General features: G+C 42.0%; 1 protein-coding gene and 1 non-coding gene across 2 annotated transcripts; one reads left to right on the forward strand and one right to left on the reverse strand.

The window, feature by feature from the left end:
- Nucleotides 1-2,725: 2,725 nt before the first annotated feature.
- On the reverse strand, nt 2,726-16,467 carry XKRX (XK related X-linked). Its single transcript, XM_006210261.4, has 3 exons — nt 14,968-16,467; nt 11,079-11,347; nt 2,726-4,365 (listed from the first exon to the last, which is right to left on the reverse strand). Exons 1-3 carry the CDS (start codon nt 15,300-15,302, stop codon nt 3,620-3,622), a joined length of 1,350 nt encoding a protein of 449 aa, XP_006210323.1. The 5' UTR covers nt 15,303-16,467; the 3' UTR covers nt 2,726-3,619.
- A 5,435-nt stretch (nt 16,468-21,902) lies between these two features.
- On the forward strand, nt 21,903-21,975 carry TRNAD-AUC (transfer RNA aspartic acid (anticodon AUC)). The gene has a single exon. It is a non-coding gene; the product is annotated as a tRNA-Asp (tRNA).
- Nucleotides 21,976-23,362: the final 1,387 nt, after the last annotated feature.

The following is a 23,362-nucleotide window of genomic DNA, read 5'->3' on the forward strand; positions in this document are numbered from 1 at the left end:
GGACTGTGACAGCTCCTGGAGGGGCGTTATTCAGCACTGTCACCATCCCCTGGCCTGCTCTAGAACCAAGAGTCAGCTTCTCAGCAGGAGTAAGAGCAGTGTTGGCAAGACAAAGTATGACAGCATGAGCTTCAGCACCACCCTGCTCTGATTGCTTGTTTCTGGAGGAAATATTCATATAAACCTGCCTGGGAATTGCTCCTTCCTGTTTTATTCCCACAACCAGGGTCTGGAAGGTGTGTGTTTAAGAACATAGAGGAGACAAATCCTGAAACTAGAAAGGAAATGAGTCCTTCCACCATCCTTCCCCTCTCCCCAATCCCACTTCCCAACCCTCCCTGTTTCCAACCTTCAAGTCCATGTGAACACACGCTCAGTTTTCATCCCAGGCCTTTTAGGACTTGACCCTTCTCTAGAGTGGATTGAATGGTGCCCTTTGATAAGGAGTATTTGTGAGAAAGCCTGCTTGATATGAACCCAGCCACAGCCCATAAAATATTGCTGAAAGCACTAACATATTAAAAATAGTTTCACAAAGGACCTAAGAGGACTCAGAGGTTTGTGTCATGATCAAGAGTATAAGCTCTGGCCGGGGAGGGTATAGCTCAGTGGCAGAGCACATGCTTAGCATGCACAAGGTCCTGGGTTCCATCCCCGGTACCTTCTCTAAAAAATAAGTAAGTGAACCTAATTACCCCCTAAAATAAAAAATAAGTAAGATAAAATTTTTAAAAAAGAGTGTAAGCTCTGGAGTCAAAGTGCCCAAGAATGAATCCTGGTTCTGACACTAGCTGTGACCTTAGGCAGGTCACTTCACTTTTCTGTACCTTCGAATCTTTTTTTTATAAAATGGGGAATAATAGTATCTACCCTCATAAGAGTTGTTTTCAAGGCTGAATCAAACAATGTATATAAAGCACCATGCCAGATATATAGTAAGTGCTCATAAATATGAGCTAGTGTTTAATTCTCTTGCAGTGCCTCATGGTTCTACGCCCATAGTCTTTAAAGCATTTGTGGAGCAAATGAAATTGACAACGATTCATTTAATCCATTTCCCCAGCATGTTCACTTGGCCTACTGAATTTCCAATGACATGAGAATAGCTGTTGCTACCGTAGCCTAGCTTTCCCCCCTGAACTTCATAGTTCTGCACTCCTATTCCAAGACTCATTTGCTGGCCCCATCTCTGGCCCGCCTCCCACTCAGTTAGACTTGCCCCTATGCAAGTACCGGTGTGGCTTTAAGATTTCAGAGGGTAAAAAGAGAGTAGTCAATTAAAGAGGTGTTTGCAGGTAGAAAGGAGCACGTTCCTCTGCCCGACCACCTATATCCCACAATTCCTTCATCTCTGGTGTATCTAAAAGATTGCTGTGGAACAGAAAGGCCACCACCTATAGGAGGTTCTGTATGTTCATTTGTATAATGTATCCCTGGAGTCTCTTCTCCCTGGGTAAGGGTAGCAGGTTTTTCCGGTGGAAGCTGCTCTACAGACCTCGCCCTAAACTCTCTGCATTCCTGGGATATTAAGTCACTGAGGCTGGAGAGGATACACGGCGGGAAACACTCCTGGTCCAGCACGAGGCAAATCTCTCAGCCTGTATATCTCCACGCCAGCTCTAATTGGCTTGCCTGGCTCAGTGTGTGTCTCTATGTTCTCATAGCACTGGCCCCTGAAGGAGTTGACTCACATGGCTTTTATGGACCAAATTATAGTTCCGCACACTCTTGCTCTTAATGGAAGGCATATTAACCACTGGGGAGAAATTCTTGCTTGAATTCCAAGGGGACAGTGTGTTCTTCTGGAGGTTTGGTAGATTATTTCTTTCAAATGCACCTTGAATAACACTCAGAGGACAGCAGTGTGTGCTTTTTATGACAACAACCTAAGTCTCCATCATGAAAGATGAGGATGAGGGATGAGGGTGTTAGACTGAAAAAGGAAATCTCCACTACTTCAAAGCAAGTCACTTCGCTCTCCCCCAAATTAAATTTCCAATCGTTTTAGCCCTAAACAGTGCTTGAAGATGGAAAAGCTTCACTAGACATGTCAGGAAATAGGACAATTCTGGCTCAGAGCCCTGCCACTTAGAAGAGGGAGCTCTTCCAACAAAATGTCCTGACATGGGATAAGAGGAGGGGAAGTGGCTAAAGATAAATTCCTAATGTGATCCCAAGAGTAAAACTGGATGAGAATGAAAAGCCTTAGGTTAGATTGTTCACAATTCCTCACAGCATTGTGATGGTCACAACTGGTACATGCTACTTGGAGTTCTTCTCACTTTCCTGGTCTGTGAGGGGCAAGCATCAGTTAGGTAAATGCTGGGGGACTCGGTCCCAACAGGCAATGGCCATAGTAACTTCAACCGCTTGGTAACTTTAGAGGCATCCAGCTGGCATGCTCATCAAAATACCCAACAAATATGAGATCTAAACACTAAGATAATTAAGAAAGAGAGACCTGCATTCATCCATTGGGGGTGTGGCAATGAACAGACAGCTGATAAGCATAGGCTCCTTATTAGAAAATAAAATCGTGTGGGCAGAAAGCAGTACTGATGATGATTTAAGGTGATCAGACCTAGTTTCCTTCCTCTGCCTTCACTCTGCCTTGGAGTGTGAGCCACTGTCCCAACCCCAAAAAACATAAAAGTGATGTCCAAGTTATTTTTACCTTCTCTCTTCCCTAAAAAGTCAAATCAACAAAATACTCAGGACAGTAGGAGACACAAAGCAATCTTCATTTCTTTCACAATTTAGAAACATTTTCAATTACAGTTGAGCTTCTCTGAGATCCACATCAATTTTGGTAAAAGAGCACAGAAAAAGCCAGGTTGGAGGAAATCCCTGATAATGAGGCATGAAGCTTTGACTCAACCAATCCACTCAACACGCTGGAGGCCCATGCAGGTCCCTGAGATAAAGAGTCATTCTGGTTTATACTTTTAAGGAATCCTACTCTGCACTCCCTCCTCAGAGCATGCCTTTGAAGGGCCACTAACAAGTAAGATCCTTGATGAATGATCACAAGTAAAATCCTAATGGAGAACTAATTCATTTGGGGAGCAGCTCTTTTAATAGTAGGGGTTTTCCTCTTAATCAGAGTTTCTCATTGGCATTAAAAGACCCCAGCCACGTTCACAGTTACAGGTTCCACATTAGTCAGACCGTTTCCTGGGAGGTACCCATAACCAGTAAGCAGTCACACCCTCTGATCAGTCAAGGTATATTCTGGTGGGATTTGGGGCCTTTCAGCTCAGCCTATGGAAAGGTCAGTAATGCTCAAGCAAATGAGCAGAGCTTAAAGGTCAGAGAACCTTAGGTGTGTGGAGGTAAGTCATCCCAGAGGGCAGTCAGACAGCTGACTTGGGTGGGAGGGATGTGAATGATATCTCTGACCCTCTCAGGTATACAGTGGCTACCTTGGTATCCAAACATAGCAGTCAATCTTAAGGAAATCAAATCTATTTAGGGGCTGCTCTTTCTTCTGATAGGATTACCAGAAAACTCAAAACAATGTCCTGGTGGGTCCTCACCCATGAGCCTAGTAGTCTCCTTCAATTTCCCAGTTGCTCTTGGCAGTTTCCCCAACCCATTCCCACATACCCAGAAGACAGAATCAGACAATGCTTTGCCTTTCTTCAGCATCAACAGATGGCTCTGAGTTCTCAACCCTGCCCCGAGGATGTCGGTGGCAGCAGACACAGTGGAGGTAATCCACTACATTGTGGGTGAAGAGTGAGCGCAATGGGTGCAAGTACTGGAAGAAAAGGAGCATAAAGCCAATGGAAATCAGATAAGCAATAATGAGCTGCAAGGCAATCAAGGAATGACAGTAATTCAGTAACACTTTCACGCCAAAGAACTTAAAAACTAAGACCATGATCACATTCTCTATCAATCTCACACTATAGTGAAGGCCCATATGTCCCCAGTTCTGACCTTTCTCAACAAGCTCCCTGTCTGCCAACTTCAACTGCAAAGCCGACCAGCAAGAGAAATTGATGCCAGCGTAGAGGACAGTAACAGAAATCAACACCATCAGGGTGCCGACCCGGCTGAAGTTTTTCTCAATGTTATTGGGCATCTGGGCCCCACTCCTCCAGAACTTAACCCAGGGCTCAAAGAGGATGATCAGGAAATTGAGCAATAAGAAGGGCACAGCCTTCAATTTCAAGGTGGCTGAGAAGAGCACCAGAATCACAAGGCGGGAGGTGATCTCCAATGTCCGCCAAATGGTGATGCAGAGGACTTCTAGTGGCCCCAGGCGAATCTTGTATTCATCGTACTTGATCTGGATAGCCAACATATTGCAGAGGGTAGCCCCATAGGTGACAGATATCAGGGAAAAGACCATTAGCACAGCTGTAAGAAAAAAAAATAAAACAGAAAAAATAGGCAATCAGTCAATGTTGGTGAAGTCTATATTCTGACCCAGAGGTTCAGAGAGATGACAGGTGAGACTTGACGGGCCCAGTTAAGAGCAAATCTAAGTATGAATACAGCTACATAAACGAATAACATGCACAGAAAGAAAATGGAAAGAAACTAAATTTTTTGTGGTAGGGGTTGTAGCAGTTTTTAATTTTCTCTACATTTCTCTAGTGTCTAAATTCCCCAAGAAATTAGAAAATGACCATGTACTGCAATACTTATACAATCATAGAAACATACAAAATGAAGTTTTTTTAAAAAGTGGGTCTCTGAACAAGCATTGAGAGGCACTAACACAAGAAGAACACATATAAAGGGATGGGCAGCATCTACCTGATGAAACAAGGTTGTGAGGAAACAATGGAGGAGGCAGAAAGAACTCTATCTGGAAGAAAACCCAGTCTTAGGAGACTCATAGAGAATGCCTTTGGTTATAGAAGTCCCTTCTTTGATGAGTATCTTTCCCAAGGAGCTAATCTTGTTTGTGTGTGCTTCTAAAATGTGTCAAAATAAATACTGGAAATCCCATGAGGGCAGAAGGGACCAAGTCTATTTTGCTCACTGCTGCATCCCCGGAGCCTAACACACTGCCTAGAGTATAGTAGGTGCTCAATAAATGCTTGTAGAATTAATGAAGAATTCTGAGTTTAGAGAGGCAGCATAAAATACCCACGACTGGAAGTCCTTGGTTCAGCAGTGTGGGAGCTTGTGCAAGTCACTGAATATCTAGTTCCCTAGGTCACTCAGCTAATCTAGAGTTGCTTGTATGAATCATCAGCAGTGCCAATTTATCACCCCGGGGTTTTGGCATCCTTTAGCAACTTCCAGAAGAACGGTTTAAAAATTTTAAAACCCCACTTCCTAGCCCATAACATCCGTATCACCGTGTGTTAGAGTAGGGGCCCTGAAGGGTCAGGGTGCTCTATAACCTGCTATGCTAAGTCTCAGCTATAGAACACATAGTGGCCCTTTCCTTTCCTTTCTTTATGTCAAAGGATACCGATCACTAAGAAAAATCTCGTGCTCTCTAGAAGAGTGAGAGGCCTGAGTGTACTCATCCAAAAGAAAAGCTGGAGCTTTTTGTTCCCATAAAAACACTGCATCCAGGGAACTAGAGCCACTGAAATGTCAATTTAATCCCATCCTCAAGAACTGATGTTCTTTGTGGAGTTTGGAACACCAGAGCATGTACAGCTAGCCAGGTGTGGTGATGCTTTCTCTTAAATTAGAACTCACTTATTGATAGTAGTGTAATAAAAGGTAGAAAGCTTCCAATAAATATAAAAACACTTTTTGTCTGTCTCCTTGCAAACAGATACATGCCATAAGACGTCATAATGCTGCTAGTGAATTTGCTCATCTATGCTGATCCAGATGGCCTCTCAGCGAAAAAGGAATTAGAAAACGGGTAGCAAGGAGAAGACAGCAGGGTGGGTGAAAATGAGGAAAACTAAAACCAAAAAGGTGCTTACAAAACCTTAAAAGAGATGGTATTGTCAGAAAGTTAATAGGAGAAATCACTGAAGAACTGAAAACAAGGCCTTGCAGAAAGCTTCCCTTACATGCTTTGTAGAGTGATATAGTTAGAAATACCAGTTCTAAAGGAAGACATCCTGGATTCCAATCCTTTTTGCCACCGATTACTTATGGAGCCTTGGGGAGTTTGCTTAACCTCTCAGTGCCTCTATTTTCTCATTTGTAAGATGGGGATAACAACAAGTATGTCATAGAGTTGTCGTGAAGATTTAAATGAAATAATTACATTACAGAAGTGCCTGGAACACAGTAAATGCTATCTGCTAGCTCCTCTCATCATTATCACCATTCCCTATTTCCAGAAGTGCAGTAGGTACATTTACTTTACTTAAGCACCACCCTGACATTTAGGAAATCAGGTGAGTCTAAAACTGATAGAACACCTAGAAATAAGCCTTACAAAAATGTGCAAGACCCACAGCAAGAAAACTATACAACTTTACTGAAGTATATTTTAAAATATTGAATGAAATGTACTTCAGTAAATTCGTATATAGTTGGCCCTCTGCATCTGTAGATTCAACCAACCACAGATAGAAAATATTCATAAAAAAATTCCAGTAAGTTCCAAAAAGCAATACTTGAATTCACTGTGCACTGCCAATAATTTACATGACATTTACATCATATTTACAACTATTTACATAGCATTTACATTGTATTAGGTATTATAAGTAATCTAGAGATGATGTAAAGTATACGGGAGGATATAGACAGGATATATGCAAAAACTATGCTATCTTATATAAGGGACTGAGGATTTGCGGATTTTGGTACCTGCAAGGGGTCCTGGAACGAATTCCCCACAGATTCCCAGGGTTGACTATAGTTTTCTTGCTACAGTTCTTGCATATTTATGGCATAGAGTACAGTGATACTTCATGGATGTATACTTGTCTCCAAACTCATCAAGTTATATTCATTAAATACGTAGAGGTTTTTCCTTGTCAATCATATCTCAATAGAGTGATTTTTAAATATTTAATGAAATGGAGAGTTAAATTAACATGAAATTGACTGATCCTATAAAGATGTAAATTCCATCCAAAGTAACTTAAATAATTTAATGCTATCCCAATCACAGTCTCAACAAAATCTTCTTTTGTTGTTATTGTTTTGCTTTGTTTTGGTTTTTGGTGAGGGAATTGACAAATTGACTGTAAAAATTTATTCTGTTGGGAAGACCAAGCTAAACTGCTCTATCAGATATGAGCTGTGAAAGGCCTTTCTAAGAAAAGCATGGGATCTAAAAGCAATAAAGAATTTGAATATATAAAAATTTAATGCTTCAAAATGCCAGAAAATACTACAAGTATATTGTCTCTTATATGTATTGTGTTGCATATCTGTTACATGTATGACATATATATGCACATTTAAAATATGTGTGTATGCATCTATGATCAATTAATCTTTGACAAAGGAGGCAAGAATATAAAATGGAGAAAAGACAGTCTCTTCTATAAGTGGTGCTGGGAAAACTGGACAGCTCCATATAAAACAATGAAATTAGAATATTCTCTAACACCATATACAAAAGTAAACTTAAAATGGATTAAAGACCTAAATGTAAGGCTGGACTATAAAACTCCTAGAGGAAAACATAGGCAGAACACTCTTTAATATAAATCGCAGCAATATTTTTTTCGAACCAGCTCCTAGAGTAATGGAAACAAAAGCAAAGATAAGCAAAAGGGACCTAATTAAACTTAAAAGCTTTTGCACAGCAAAGGAAACCATCAACAAAATGAAAAGACAACTTATGGAATGGTAGAAAATAGTTGCAAATGATGCAACTGACATAGGCTTAATTTCCAGAATATAAAAACAGCTCATAGAACTCAGTAACAAACAATCCAGTCAAGAAATGGGCAAATGAACTAAACAAACATTTCTCCAAAGAAGATATACAAATGGCCAATAGGCACATGAAAAAATGCTTAATATCACTAATTATCAGGGAAATGCAAATCAGAACTACAATGAGGTATCACCTCACACCTGTCAGAATAGCCACCATTAAAAAGTCCACAAATGATAAATGCTGGAGAGGGTGTGGAGAAAAGGGAACCCTCCTACACTGTTGGTGGGAATGCAGTCTGGTGCAGCCATTATGGAAAACAGTATGGAAATTACTTAAAAAACTGAAAACAGACCTACCCTACGATTCAGCAATCCTATTCCTGGGCATATATCTGGAGGGAACTCTAATTTGAAAAGATTCATGCACCCCAATGTTCATAGCAGCATTATATACAATAGTCAAGACATGGAAGCAACCTAAATGTCCACTGACAGATGACTGGATAAAGAAGTTGTGGTATATCTATACAATGGAATACTATTCAGCAATAAAATAGAATAAAATAATGCCATTTTCAGCAACATGGTTGGACCCAGAGATTGTCATACCAAGTGAAGCCAGAAAGAGAAAGAAAAATACCATATGATATCACTTATATGTGGAATTGTAAAAAAGGACACAAATGAACTTATTTACAAAACAGAGGGATTCACAGACATAGAAAACAAACTTATGGTTACCAGGGGGAAAGGGGGTCAGAAGGGATAAATTGGGAGTTTGAGATTTGCAGATACTAACTACTATATATAAAATAGATAAACAACAAGGTCCTACTGTATAGCACAGGGAACTATATTCAATACCTTGTAATAGCCTATAATGAAAAAGAATACAAAAAGGAATATATATATATATATATATATACACACACACATACGTATGTATAACTGAATCACTATGCTGTATACCAAAAACACATTATAAATCGACTATACTTCAATAAAAAATAAATGTATGTACACACACACACAAAACACTATGCAAATATATACATACATACTTATCCACAGCAGAGAAAGAATAGCCAGAATAAGTAAATAGCTCCTCCAAATTAATAAGAAAAAGACAAACAATCCACTAGAAAAAGTGAGTAAAATATATAAATAAGAAATTTAAAGAACAGAATGACTAAGCATGAAATAATGCTCAGTTTCACTCATAATTAAAGAAAGCAAGTTATTAAAACAGTTATAGTTACACAAATATTTGGTTTAAAATATGAAGAAACAGGCACATTCATACACTACTAGTGGGAATATAAATTCATACGTTTTGGAAGGGTTATTTGGCAGTACTGATAAAATTCTAAAGGAGCATATCTTTTCACCTAGCAATTCTACTGCTAAGAATTTATTCTACCAAGTATCATTCCACTACACAGATACTTATAAAGATGTTCACAGGAACATAGTTTGTAATAAAAAAAACTTTTTTAGGTGGAAAATTATAAATAAACTTTAATCTTACCAAAAGCCAATTATGGAAATAAGAATGGTCCAATGCATATAAGGGAAATATATATTTATCATCATCATTATATATGTACGTATAAATAACTTTTGAAGAAATATTCTCATACTTTTGAAAAAGACATGTTGATGAATAGAATGTTTAATGAAGTCATTTTGGGGGCAAATATATATATACATATACATAATATGTTGTATGTATGTTTACATTTACATAGTAAAAAGAAGTCTGGAAGGATATACACTAAACGGTAAACAGAGATTACCTTTGGGAAGTGAGATTACATTTCCTGTTTTACATATATTCTACATGGTTTTGAATCTTTACCATAACCATGTATGATTTTTATAGTTAAAAAAATAAGGATCCAAGGACCAAAAATAGTAATAGACGATCATGGTAAAAAGAAACTGAAACCATATAAAAGGGTATAAAGTAAACGCTAAAAGGTGGCTGACTTCTCATTTTCACTCCCTAGAGGTAAATCGTTTCTTGCATACCTTTCTAGAAATAGTCTGTCCATATACGATTTCCTGCAGGTCATTCGGTTTGTGCGTTATCACTTTTATAATGCATACATATTTTAATTAGATGATTTAATTACTCTCAAAATTCTCAAGAGGAAAGGCATCATCATTTCTGGGGACTTTTCTCCCCAGACTACTGTCAATTCTAGGCATGTAAAAAGCTTCAAGACGAATAGAACTTCATGAATAATTCTTAATGGAGAAAAAGAGAAAAGAGGGCAAATTTCCTCCTGACATTTATTTGCCAAGCAGGGTCAAGCACCCAATAGTAAGGAAATGGTCCAACATCCTACCCACAGCTGTCCCAGCTCCAGCCCAAGCAGATGAAGCTAATCTCAGGCTGTTAAAACTCATTAACAGAATTTTATCTCGGCTTTGAAAACACTGACTCACATTTCATCCTCTGCTTACAGGTCTTAACTCATCTCAGGATCCCTTTTACAAAGTGGGAAATTAAGACAGTGACCTCTTTGGTAACTTCCTTTAAAGATCACAGAGAAGGTCAGAACTGGGACCAGGTCTGACTCGCATCAGTATTCATTCCATACTTGTTTTTCTTTCTCCCCGCTGGAGTTGGGAGAAGTGATTAAATTAGTGGTTCCCCAAAGTGGCTGATCAGAATCAACCGGGGTACTTCCAAAAAATACGGATTCCTGGTCCCCCCACACTCATATTGATTCAGGTCAAAGCATGGAATGTAAATTTAAAAAGGAGTTTTCACCCAGTAATTATGTTTTCTCATGATCAGTAATATTTGGGAACCTCTTATTTAAAGGCAGCCATCCCTAAAGCAACCAACGAGCCAAGCAAGCAAACAAAAACTCTCAGTACAACTTAAACACTGTGGATAGGAAAAATGTCCTACTGGATGCTGGTATTACATGCTTCTTCTGGGCCCAGAGAGGGTTTATCTGTGGCATTTTTAGTCTGGTTTACCCCGGTTTAAGAAATCTGACAGGCCTGAGACGTCTGGCTCCCCAAGTTCTCTGACTATCGGTGCTGTCCAATAGAAATTTCTGCAGAAACTTTCTGTGGAAAGTTCCATAATACCAGTACAGTAATCACTAGGCAAACAGCTATTGAGCATGTGAAATGTAGCTAGCATGACTGAAGAAGTAAATTTTTCACTTTTCATCATAATTTAAATAGCCACATGAAGCTGGTAGCTGGTACACTGGACAGCTCAGGTCTAGATTTCTAAGACCTTTGATTTAAGTGGAGCCCTCCCCTCAACTGACCCCACTCACCTCTACCCAGGGGGACTTCTGCAGAGATCAGGGTCACATAGAGCTGATAGGTCAGCTGGGGCACTGAGCCCAGGAAGGCTTGGATCTGTGACATACGTTTGTAGGCATTGCGGTGCATGGCCAGGGTCCGGATGGAGTGGCCCACTTCCCATTCTATCAGCACCTCCTCGCCATCTATTAGCATCTTCTTTCTGGTGAGGCTGACATAGGGCTCCTCCTGCCCCTCTTTCTTCCACAGTGTGAGGTACTTAATCATGGCCTCCAAACATCTGCAGAAGTAAAGCATCACGGGAACTTAACTAAGACTGTCCTGGGAAGGAAAGTTGCAGTGGTGGGAGGGGATAACTCAGGGAGGTTGTGCTACTTTTTTGCCATTTCTTCTCTCCTGTTCTACTCATTTCTCATGAGTCAAGGAGTTGGTTGTGCCTTCTACAAGTTACTTGAGTCTAAACCCTTTTGTAGTCAGTCATTGACCAACCTAAGAACACCAATTCAAAAGTGTCTGAGGACTTAAGAAATTGCTTTATCTCCTTAAGAATAAGCTTGTGATAGAAAAGTGGCTTGAACACAAAGACATTAATAATGTGTCATGAGAAAATCATGAAGGTTCCAAAAGGCTCTGGTTTTCATAACACCTCAAGCTCCTGAGGTAAAGCATTTCTTATTCAAAGCATTCAGCTCCATTATCAAGGCTTTTGAGCTCTGCTTTTTCAAGACAAAGTCCACACAACTATAACTGTCTCAGCCAGAGTCTTGGACAGCATCTGGGGAAAACAAACTCTGGAAAGCCATTTAGCAGCAAAGGTACTTAAAAGACTTGACAACTCAGAACTGAATGTACTATATACCTAGGGAACTTCAAAAGATCTCTTTAAGGGTTGTTTTGGGGGGCCCTCTTGACCTGTTTAGGAACGATAGCCTTTTAAACTTCATGCTTTCTTTACAAAGAGGAAAACATCCTTCTGAAAGCCTATCACCCTTGAAAATGGTGAGATCACATTTCCTGTTGTACCCGTCCCATCTCCCCATGTAAATCAGAAGTCTTTAGCAGTTCTGATGTGGTGAAACGAAAAGCTACTAGAACATCTTGTTTTGGAACACCTGAGTTACCACTTCCCCTGCTCACCCTGAAATGAATGGAAAGTGTGGACTATTTCTTATGATAAGTAAGAACAGTTGTGTCGAAAATTAAGCTGTCTTTCCTGATAGGCTGAGCGCATGGGTTGTACTTATCCTGTCCACTGCACTTACCACATGGAGCATTGAATAAATATGTGCTGAGTAAGAAGGAAGAAAAGAATACAGAGTGAGAAGTGATGAGGGGAGATGATAATAATAATGGCAACGTAATTTAACAGAAAAATAGACTGAAGGCAAGCTCAGAGATGTATATGCTCTCCGGACCTTCAACTCCCAATATGAAGATCTGGAACATGCGCTGCCATTCTCCACAGGACCCCTTTGGTGCATGTGTGCCAGCCTGAAGCATGTAGTTTGAAACATCCACGTTGTAGGGACAAACTCTAAAATCCAGGGAGAAAAAGATAGAAGGAGAGAACAGAGAAGAAAAAAAGCAATTTTCTCTTCCTATTGTGGAAAAATGCATAAGTGCATTTCCAACAAAAGATTTTCACTTTTAACCTGAGCCCATCAATGCTATTGCTGAATAAAATATTGGGGGAGTCAATGGCATGAAGCATTCTGTTTACGCTTCTGTTCTATTCTTAAGGCTACTTACTGGTTTAAGTAACAGTGTCTGCCTTGCCTATAAGTGTCAGGAAATTAGAGTACATTTTCATTTTCAGAAGTATCTTTGTATTTCATATAAGGGAGCCAGGCCCTCCAAACACCTTCATGTGCCTAATAGCACTAATCAAGTTCCCACCTACCTAAAACATAATTTGCCTTGAAAATAAGCATTATCCAGGGTATCACTTATGAGTTTTTAATTATTTTTCCCTGCTGTGGGGTTAGCTGATTGAGATTACAAATGCTTTCCAATCATTTCTAGTGGAAGCTGAATGACAAAAATGAAACAGTACTCAACACTCCACATGGAGAGTCCAAATCAAAGATGGCTTGGGGGCCACAAAGCAAAGAAAGAAGTCAAAACTGGGAACTGGGGCAGTATTTACTGAAATTTGCATCATGACAGTGCTTGATCTGTTAACTCAATATATTGTATTTGCAAAGGGGGAGAACGGTTTCCTTGCTTCTCTAATCTCTAAAAGGACATCTTGGTTCCAAGTCAAAATGAGGTCTTCCTTTTACATCTGACCTTCAAAGATTTAGAACTGGAAAGGACCTTTAGATTACCTTGTCCAGAGGTTGTACATAACAGAGGCTGTCTGGCCTAGACTGTGTTTTTATTTGATTACCATAATCAGTTGTCAGAACTTTAAATCATTATATTTCACATAAAATCCTGTCTTGGGAGCTTCCTCTGAAAAGTGGGGCCCTGGCAATACTGGGTCCGAATTTCAACAGGGAAACAATGGGCCAGAGCTGTAGAGTGGCTGCCTCCTTTAGGCAGATCTTGCGGACTCCAGATTGCCACCATACTCTCTACTCTCCATCATTTCCCTAACACTGAGACTTCATTTTTATTTATCATCACAAATGAAGCTACTGTATCTTCTCATACTTGGCTTGCTTCACTCCTTTATGATACCTGCCTGGCCTCTGTAAGCATTTCAGTTTGAGATCCATAATCTAGCCCAACCCATTTATTTTAACAGACGAAGGAACTGAGGCTCAAGGCATCTTCAGGGATTTCACCAAGGCCATGTAACTAGTCAGTGACAAAAGGAGGACTAGATCCCAGGTCTCTTGAATTTCAGGCCACTGTTTCTGTTGATAGTCCATATTTTCTCTGATGAAACATAATCAATTCCTCCCCGTTTAAATAGATTGATTTAAAACAATTTTAAAGGGGGAATTCCATCCCTAGTTTCAGACTGTTTACTTCTCTCAGGATGAAGTATCTTCCCATTGCAATTACAACATCAACACTCTGACACACATTCCTCAGCTGACTGCAGGTTTCTGCCTCTCTTGCAATCCAGACAAACTTGGTCCATTCTTTCCTACTGACCTCATAAGTTTTGCAACATCTCCCTACCTTGGAAATACCATAGCATCCAGGTGAGACTTCTGGCACAGATGCCTGACTCCCTAGGATAAGGCATATTCTTGTCCCTTCAAGGCAATCTGAATGGAAAGACTCAATACTATCACAGGGTGCTACAAGCATCCAGATGGTGAGACAGACTATCTTCCTTTGCCCTTTTCTGTGTATTCTTTACTGCAGAAAGATACAAAGAGATAAATAGGAGACAGATAAACTGACAGAGAAAAATAAACTACAATGGCACAGATGAGCACAAATGGCTTAAAATATTTTCCAGATGTCAGATAACTCCAGAAAATTTGAAAATGTCAGTAACAGCAACCCAAGCAGCTCAGGGTAAAGAAACTGAATGTGAAATGGAATGGAGGGGGTTAGGAATTTTCATTCAATTTAAAGAGCAGCTAAAAGGTAGAGTCAAAATAACATACTCAGAAGCTACGATCTGTTTTCACAAGGTGGCGACATCAATTGGTCCCATACAATTTTCACAGCCCAAATCCAGATAGCAAACATTGTCTAATGAAATCTTATCAATGGTAACCATACAGTTTTAAAACACAGGTACAAGCCACATCTTCACCGTGGTGGCACTTAAGAATGCAGATAAAGAGTTTTTGGATGGTAGGCAGGGAAGCCAAGAGTGGGAGAGAATGGGAGAATCACTTAGAGGCACAGTATCAGTCTTAGAAATATTAAATTCATCTTTCTGTGTACAAGTCGGGTGTAGGGGAGGAGGAAAACAATTCAAAAGTTGCTCACCTAATAACAGGTCCCAAGAGGATTAGATGCATAAACAATGAGAGTGGCTTGTCTTTGGCCAGATCTCTGTGGACAAAAATGAGGGTCAACTGGACCATAATGGATGAAAACATAAAGAAGGAAAAGGTGTATGTCATCCAGTAGGTTTCACTATTCTTCCGATAGATTCTAACCATGTACAAGGCAGATGCTGCCTCCCCACAGTACAAAAAAGTGGAGAAGAGGATGCCAAATGGAAAGGTAAATCGGGGGTTGGTTCCACGGATGACATCTTCCTCCAGAGAGGACACTGGCTCCACGTTTGGCTCCTCAGGAATTTCAAAAACTTGGTCCATTGTCGAGGTTCTGAGTGTTGTGGTTTGGTCTTCAGAGCACCTCTGCCACAATTCCCCTCAAGAGAATCCAGGAGCCACTGCAGTCCAAGTAGTGGTGAGGACAGCTGTCAAGTCCAACTCCACAACGTTGATCTACTAGTTAGAGCAGGAGACCACTGTCTTCTGGTCTCAGATTAGACTTGCTGGAGTCTGGGATGGAGAGCCCTGAGTGCCACTTTGAACTTGACTCCACTGGGCCTGGATTCCAATTGTCAAGATGCGTGCTGTAGAACTTGGACAAGGCAAAAGCAAGCATTTTAGCGCCCAGTCTGGAGTCCAGTTCCAGGACTGTAAAGAGCCATGGGAACAGCTGTTTCTGTGGCGACTCCGGCTTCGGCTTCAGCTTTCGCAGACCCCCAGGGATCTGAATCCAGAGGGAAAGCCACTGTGTCAGGGGACACCGACACTCAGCAGCTCTTCTCGGGGAGTCCTGACCAGTGTGCCCTCTCCAGTCAGCTGAGAACTGAGCCAGGGCAGAAGAGGGGGAGCAGCCTAAGCATCCCTTCAGGGATTCAGTTCAGTGCCCAGGTACCCTAGCTATCGCTAGGCTGTGGCTATTAGCTCGCCCGCTCGCCGGCGCCGGCGCTCTCTCCGGACCCGCGCAGAGTCGAAGGTTCTCACGCTGGCTCCTCGGATTCTCCAAGCTCCGCCCCCAAGGCAGCCAGGCCAGGGGCTGGAGCAAAGCCACAACCCCGTCCCGGAAGCGCAGTCTCGGGGAGAGAAGCAGAGCGCGCGCCTGCTACAGGATGAAGAGAAAGCTGGAGGGGCTTCTTTTCCAAGGAGAAACTTTGCTAGCGAAAAACACGACGTGCGGGCGCCAACCCCGCCAGACGGATGTCGCCAAACACTTGGGCGCCCGTCTGCTGCCGGGGTCCTGCCGGGCCCGCAATTCCAACTGTCGGTGGCTTCAGAAACTAAGGCAACGAAGGCGCCTGCGAGCGAAATGGGAGACAGCTGGGGCCAAACAAAACCAGCCTGCGAGTTCCAGGGCGGGCAGATGAAGGATGCTCGGTGCATAGAAGCGCGACAAAAAGGGGCTTAGGCCAACCTTCGCAAGTCCTTCTCACCACGACTCCCGGACCCGGGAGTCACAGCTCTCCTCTTCCCAACAGCAGCACTCACTCCTACCCCGCCCTCCCTAACTAGCTCGCTCCCACACTAGCTCAACCCACGCGGTTAGGCAGGTGTGTCTCACTCGGCCTCAGGGTTGAACCTCCCTAGGTCCTATTGCCCTCCAGATATTGTCACGGTGGGGTTGCGGGGGAGACGTGGGAGGCAGTTAGGCCATAGTTTCTTTTCCAAGCGAGACTGTATGCAGCAGAAGGAAGAAAGAAAAGAGTTAGAGGGGGTGTCAGGACTCAAGGTCAGCCTACAGACCCTGAAAACTGATACTATATATGCCTTGATTTCTCCACTTGCAAAATAAGGCCGGGATAGGAACTTTAGAATGAACTTTCAAGTTTTTGGCTGGAACGTTCTGAAGAGGTGCCAAATTCTAAATAGACTGGAGAGGAGCCAAGAGAGCTGTTAGTAAAAACTGAGAGAGCTGTCTTAAAGAGCTCTGTAAATTGCCTAGTTCTTAAGAGCCATTCTCCCCCACCTTGCTCAGCTTTTGTTTTTGTGCCTTCATTTGCATAATTCTCAACCCCAGGGTAAAAGAGAAAACAGCTGCCCCCTGGTAATATAAATGTAGCAGAACCTGTGCCAATCTCCTGCTGCTGCAGGAGGTCAGGAGAAAGAATCTATGTGAGGAGGGGCCAAGTAGCAGCCACCAAAAAAGGATGGCCTCAAGAAAGACAGTCTTGCCCTTGTGCTGGTTTTTTAAGATTCCTGCAATTGCTGCCTCCTTTCCCTAGGGCTGATTCAGGGACAGATCAGCTTTTAAAGATTGTTGCCTTTGAAGCTGACACTCCAGCTTGGTCTGCACCTGTGCTTGCAGCTGGGCTAGCAGGCTGATCCTCCCTCCTTTCTGTTTCACAAGGCAGGTCAACACTGAGAACACTTCACACTTGATGGGCTGGGACTTTCCAAATAGCACAAGGTTCACTAGCAACAGTGTTACGGTGCAGAATTTCTTGGGGGTTTCTCAGAAAACTATTCTCAAGGTGGATCACAAGCAGGGTGACCAGCTCATCTCAGTTCGCTGAGATGGGATGAGTTGGTCACCCTAGCATGGGAGACTGAAGCTAGGGAGATTAGAATCCACATGTTTTGCTTTTAGCCTTTCCTCTTTCTTCCCTGTGCCCTTGCCGCTCCCCAAATACGCAAATCTATGATGCCTTCCTATTTTGTTCAAATATGACTCCTTCTGTCTGCCATTCAAGGCTTTCTATAATTATCACACAATTTCCCTCTCCAACTTCATCGCCCACGTTACCCAGCCACACCCTTTGCTCCAGTCCAGCAGGTTTTCTTGCTTAATCACATTTGGTTTGCACTTTCCATGCCTTGCTGAGGCCATTTTCAGCCTCCTTCACTCTTTTTTCCATTAGTCCAAACCCTAACCTTCCTTCAAATGTCAGCTCAAGTACTACCTCCTCCAGGAAGCCTTCCCTCACTTCCCCAACTCATACTTTTCCCTGTCTTTGTGCTGCTGGCACATACTCTCTTGCTCTGGTCCTTCAACTCTTTCTGTGTCTGCCCTGTCCTGCCCCCAACAGAAGCGCAGACTCAGGGAGGGATGCTCAATTAATGTTTACTGTGGTTCTTGTTGATGACAATGGTGATTAACAAATAGTGATGATGATGATGAAGCCTCCTCTGCTATTCATCCTCCGGGGAAACATGAGGCACACTCATCTCTAAAAGCTGTAGCCACTGTAGCTGGGGCATAAAGTCTTTTGGGACACCCACTGCCTCAGTCAGCCATTCAGGTCACAGAGGATGTCAGCCCACAACATCTGTCCCTTCCCGGAGTTCCTATAGCACTTTTTCTGTTTCTCAGTCCAACAGTTAAGCAACAAATTACAAATTATTTCAAGTCTATTAATTTTTATTTCACAACTGAATTACTATAAGCCCCTTGAAGGCAGAGCCTACTGTTATAAATATTTTGGATTCCCCCAAGGCTGGTATAGACCTGTAAATCTGCCATCTGATCCCCCTTACCCACCAGCTTCTCTGTTTTCAGCTGCAGGACTCCCTGGCGCTCCAGGTCACTAAATCCTCTGGTCTCTTATTTCCCTGTTCCTTTTGCCCTGCTAGGAGAAACTAACTGAGAATTTGCCCTGTTTCGGTCTAACTCTTTCCTCTTTTAGGCAATCTCTAGACTCCAGCCCTTTACTCTTCCTAGGACTAGAGATGCTGGAGATGTTTACAGTCATGAGACTGCTGAGGCCCTGGGAACTTCTTCCCCATAAAGATCACTGATCTCCCAAGGACTGATCATGTGCGGTGACACCCCTAGGCTGTGCCCTGAATGCTAGGCCGTGTTCAAAGGTTTGGTTCTCTAAGAAAGGGAGACCCAAGATTTGATTCCCCATTCTCCCTACACTCAGCCCCCAACTCAGCACGAACAGAGAACCGATGTAAAAGGCATCTGGTCGAAAAGCTCTTGGCATCTTTATCAGGTTTCAGAACCCCTCTGAACCATATAAGGCCCAGGGATAGGTTTGGGTTTTCAAAGCCCACTGCAGCCAGAGCTGACTCATAAGAGGTAGGTGGCATCCACGAGGGAAGAGGATAGGAAGGAGACTGCTGTGCAGCAAGTGGCTCATAGTCCAGTCACAGAACACTGTTTGGTGGGAGGTGATGGGCCAGGCCCAGAGAATCAGTAGCTAGGATGGAGGAAGGCTTCCTTCTAGAGGACACTCAGTTTGGACTGTTCGAATCCTTCAAAGATACCTAATGCAAAATCAGTCACCTATCCTCTGGGCCGTCTCTTTTTAAGTTCCCTGGGGACAAAGACTTTTGCCCATCTTATTCTGAGCCACTCTCTCAACAGGTATCATCCATTTCTCAAAGTGGCCGAATCATTTTACATTTCCATCAGCAGTGCGTTTCACCACATCCCAAACAGCATTTGTTACCTTTTTTCATTATGGACATCCTAGTGGTTTTGGATTTTCACTTCTCTGATGGCTAAATTGTGTGTGTGTGTATTTAAGGTCATTTGACCTTACTGGCTGGCCACAGTCATTGATTACTTCAATAAACATTTATTTGTAATAGCAATGAGCAAGACAAAGATCTCTGCTCTCAAGGAGTTCACACAGTATAATAGACATTTGTCCTTTTGGGGGTGTTGCTGTACAGCATTTGAACCCTTTTGTTTGGGGGAGAGGACATAGGAATCTTGTAAAGAAGCAGGCCCTCCTTGGAGTTGGGGCACAGGCATATGACTTCACTCAGTTCAAGGATCCATCCCTTGAATTGGGAGCTAGGGACCCAAAGAAGTGGACAATCTTCTCCGACTGAGACAGTCATGAAAATGTGCCTCTTGGTTCTTCCAGTGGGGGAGAGTGTCAACGACCTTGGCCCCAGCTGCTGTGCTTTAAATTCACCCCAATATTTGCTGCTTTGCTCTGAAGCCACACTGCTCCCAGCCAATGACTGAGCACAGCAGGAATCCTAAGTCAGGCACACTTCTAGGAGATGCAGGACTATGTGGCCTGTGACTTTAGTAACAGGACTCCCCATCAGTATGGTGGAACTTTATTAGCACAGCACTTCAGCCTATGACTCTTCCTACCCCATCTTCTTTCCTTCTCCCATCCAAAAGGTCAGATTTACACTGCAGTGTAAGAGCTCTCCCAGCTTCCTCTGGTTCCCTCCCTAGGTTCCCTCATAGACATTTTCCCACAATAAATCTCCTGCATGTCTAATCCCAGCTTGGTTTGTGCTCCTCTGAGGACCTGAGCTAACATACTAATGGTGCTAGCATGGCAGCAGTAAGGGTGGTAGCTGTGATGTTGGCTGTGTAGCCCTGAGTCTGGTTCTCTGGTCCAATGTGTGATTCTGTAAGCTATTCAAAATGCTTTTAAGCATCTTCTGCTTAAATTAGCCAGTCAATTTCTGTTGCTTGCAGCTAAGAACCCTCTGGGTTATAGGGAAAGGGACAAAAACATTCAATTACAATATAGCATGACAAGGGTTATGACAGGAGCAGAGTCTGTGGTAGCACACAGGGGCCACCTAACCCAGGCTTTATAAATCTTCTCAAGTGAAATAACCATGTGCTACCTGGAATGGCTAATCAGCTCGTTTCACAGGCCACTGCAAATTCAACAGCGCAAAACCATCTTCTCAATTTTCCATTTCTCAGGCAGTAGCTCTCATAGTTACATTCACATGAGAAGTTTCTGAGGAGGAAGACTGCTTGCAGATTTCAGGGCCCCATCCTTTAAGCAATGCTCAAGTGCTCAGATGATCATAACTTGAGAAAAACTGTCCCAGGGATAGGTCTACAATCTGTTCCTAAAATAATTTCATCCATCATCATAGTGTGCATTTCACAGATGCTGGCAGCAGTTTTCCCCTCTATGGCCTGGGCCAGAGTAAAGAGATAGATTTAAAAGTCATTCCACACAAGGGTCCTTGATTTCCTTTGGCTGCGCACAAAGACTATCACCTGTAGTTTGCTCCCTAGCACAATTCGGTAAGAATTAAACTATCTGCACACGGTTTCATATTCTTTCCTATTTGGCACATTATACATTTGTTGGACCTCAAGGTGCTCAACCCTATGGCCAAGGAAAGGAGATAGCCAAGCCGTGCCAAGAGGAGAAAGGCACTTCCCCTAGACTATATGATGACTCAATGGATGTACCAAGAGAAGAAAGCTTGTGTAAGATCATAAATCTTGTGCCATTACCAGATGTCTTCCCCATACTCCTGCCTCTCCTACTTGGCTTTACTTCAAAAGGGTCCTCTAGTTGTAATGGACTTCAATTCTAACTTTAAAAAAAAAGATGGCATTATTATTAGTGGGAGAAGTCAGAGCAGCAGGGAAAGTAAGGTAAATTAGGTTGGAAAAGTCAGATCCTGGAAAGAGAAAGCATGTAAAAACAGGGTAGTGAGATCACGGCAGGGCAGATAATGCAGAGTCCTACCTGTCAGGACAGAAATCGGGCCATGTCAAATCTCTCTGACAGACAGAAGCATGGTATAGTAAAAAGAGCTACATTATGGACTGGAGTAAAACACTATGGGTTTTAATTCTGGACCTGCTTCTGAATTTCTGTGTAATCTTGGTCCGCTCTGAGATCTCTAAGATTCCTTCTAGCTTAACATTCCATGACTTCTCTGTAGTTGGGCATAGCTAGGCCTCCTAGAATCTTTGATTCTACACATAGTACTGTGGTTTTATCGTCACCAAGCAACTGAACAAGCCAGTGACCCAAGTGCCCTAACCAATTTCTCCTAGAGATATACTCTCACATGTGAAATATAATATCTATAAACATGTTTATAATAGCTCAAGGTTGGACGCAATCTAAATATCCACCAACAAAGGACTGCTTAAATAAATTCTGGTACATCTATAATAATTATGGAATGCTGTGCAGCCATGCAGCCATAAAGAAACTCTTTATGTACTGATATGAAATAGTCTTCTTGGGGGGAGGGTATAGCTCAGTGGCAGAGTGCATGCTTATCATGCACAAGGTCCTGGGTTCAATCCCCAGTACCTCCATTAAAACAAACAAACAAACAAACCCAATTACCTGCGCTCCTCCAAAAAAAAAAAAAAGAAAAGAAAAAGTCTTCTATATAAAAATTGAAAAAAAAGCAAGGTGCAGAATAGCATTTACGGTATGCTACAATTTGTGTAAAAACTAAGGGTATACATATACAAATATGCATAGACTATCTCAGAAAGGATACACAAGAAACTGTTAACAGTGACTGACTCTAGGGAAGGGAAATGGACAATGAGGGAGATGATAGGGAAAACAGATACTGATCTGCTCAAAACATAAAAAAGAACCTTAACCAATCATGTCACAGACCTATCTTTTTCAACCATTGAACAGAACCTAAGGGAACAAAGTTAGAAGCAACTTTCTGAAAGCAGAAAGAAGAGTCTAAGGCAATTTCCTGGCTTGGCCTGTCTCAGAACAGTGTAGGTGACTATGCTGGGTCTTCAGCTGTTTCCTTCCCTCTGCCTTCCAGACCTGAAGGTGCATCTTGAGAGTTGCACGAGCAGCTGACTGTCAACGGAAACTGGCGAGGCTAAGAGAAGCTTCCGTTTGAGTGAGGCCTGGAAGAAAGTGAAGCAGCAGCCAAAAGTTCACAAACTACCAAGCGGGCATCTAGAGACTTTCTCATTCCACGAAAAAGCTGTCACTGCACCCACAGTACATCGTGAGCTCACTGACAGCAGACAAGAAAATATCTTATTTTCATTATCAGTCCCCTATGAGAACAAGGAAGAGTTCATTCTTTCTTTCTGAAATGAGTATCGTAATAGCATTCACTGAAAGCTAGTAGCAATGTAAAAATACAAAGTTTAAAAAGATATAGAATTCATTGCCAAGAACTAACCATAGATTAAAACATTCAGTGGGAAGGAAAATTTGTCCTCTATTTAGACTTATTTTATGAAGGATAATCATATAATAAATTAAGTGAAGAGTTATACTTTGAAATAGAACTCATTAAACAAAAAGTCTAGGGCTCAGTTTTAATATTCTGAATGGGCAAATTTAACACTTTTTTGGTGAAGATTAGCTTTAACTATTATATAAATTGGAATAAAATAAAAGAGCTCTTTAGTTTAATATTAATACGAACATTAATTGAATGCCTACTATGTGCCAGGTGCTGTTGTAAGCTACTTAAGATCTCATTTAACACTCACAATGCCCCTATGGGATAGAGGCTATGATCATCTCCAGCTTATAGAGAAGGACATTGAAACACAGAAATATTAAGAGACTTGTCTGAGACAAAACAGCTTAGATAGTAGGGCTGGGATTTGAAGCCAGGAAGTCAGGCTGTGCTGCCTAGGCCTTAGTCATTTAAAGTAGCCAACAAATTGTGTGCAAAATTCAAATATGGCCTGCTGGGAAATATTAGGG

Source organism: Vicugna pacos, chromosome X (genome assembly GCF_048564905.1).
Source record: "Vicugna pacos chromosome X, VicPac4, whole genome shotgun sequence".
Classification (NCBI taxonomy): Eukaryota; Metazoa; Chordata; class Mammalia; order Artiodactyla; family Camelidae; genus Vicugna; species Vicugna pacos.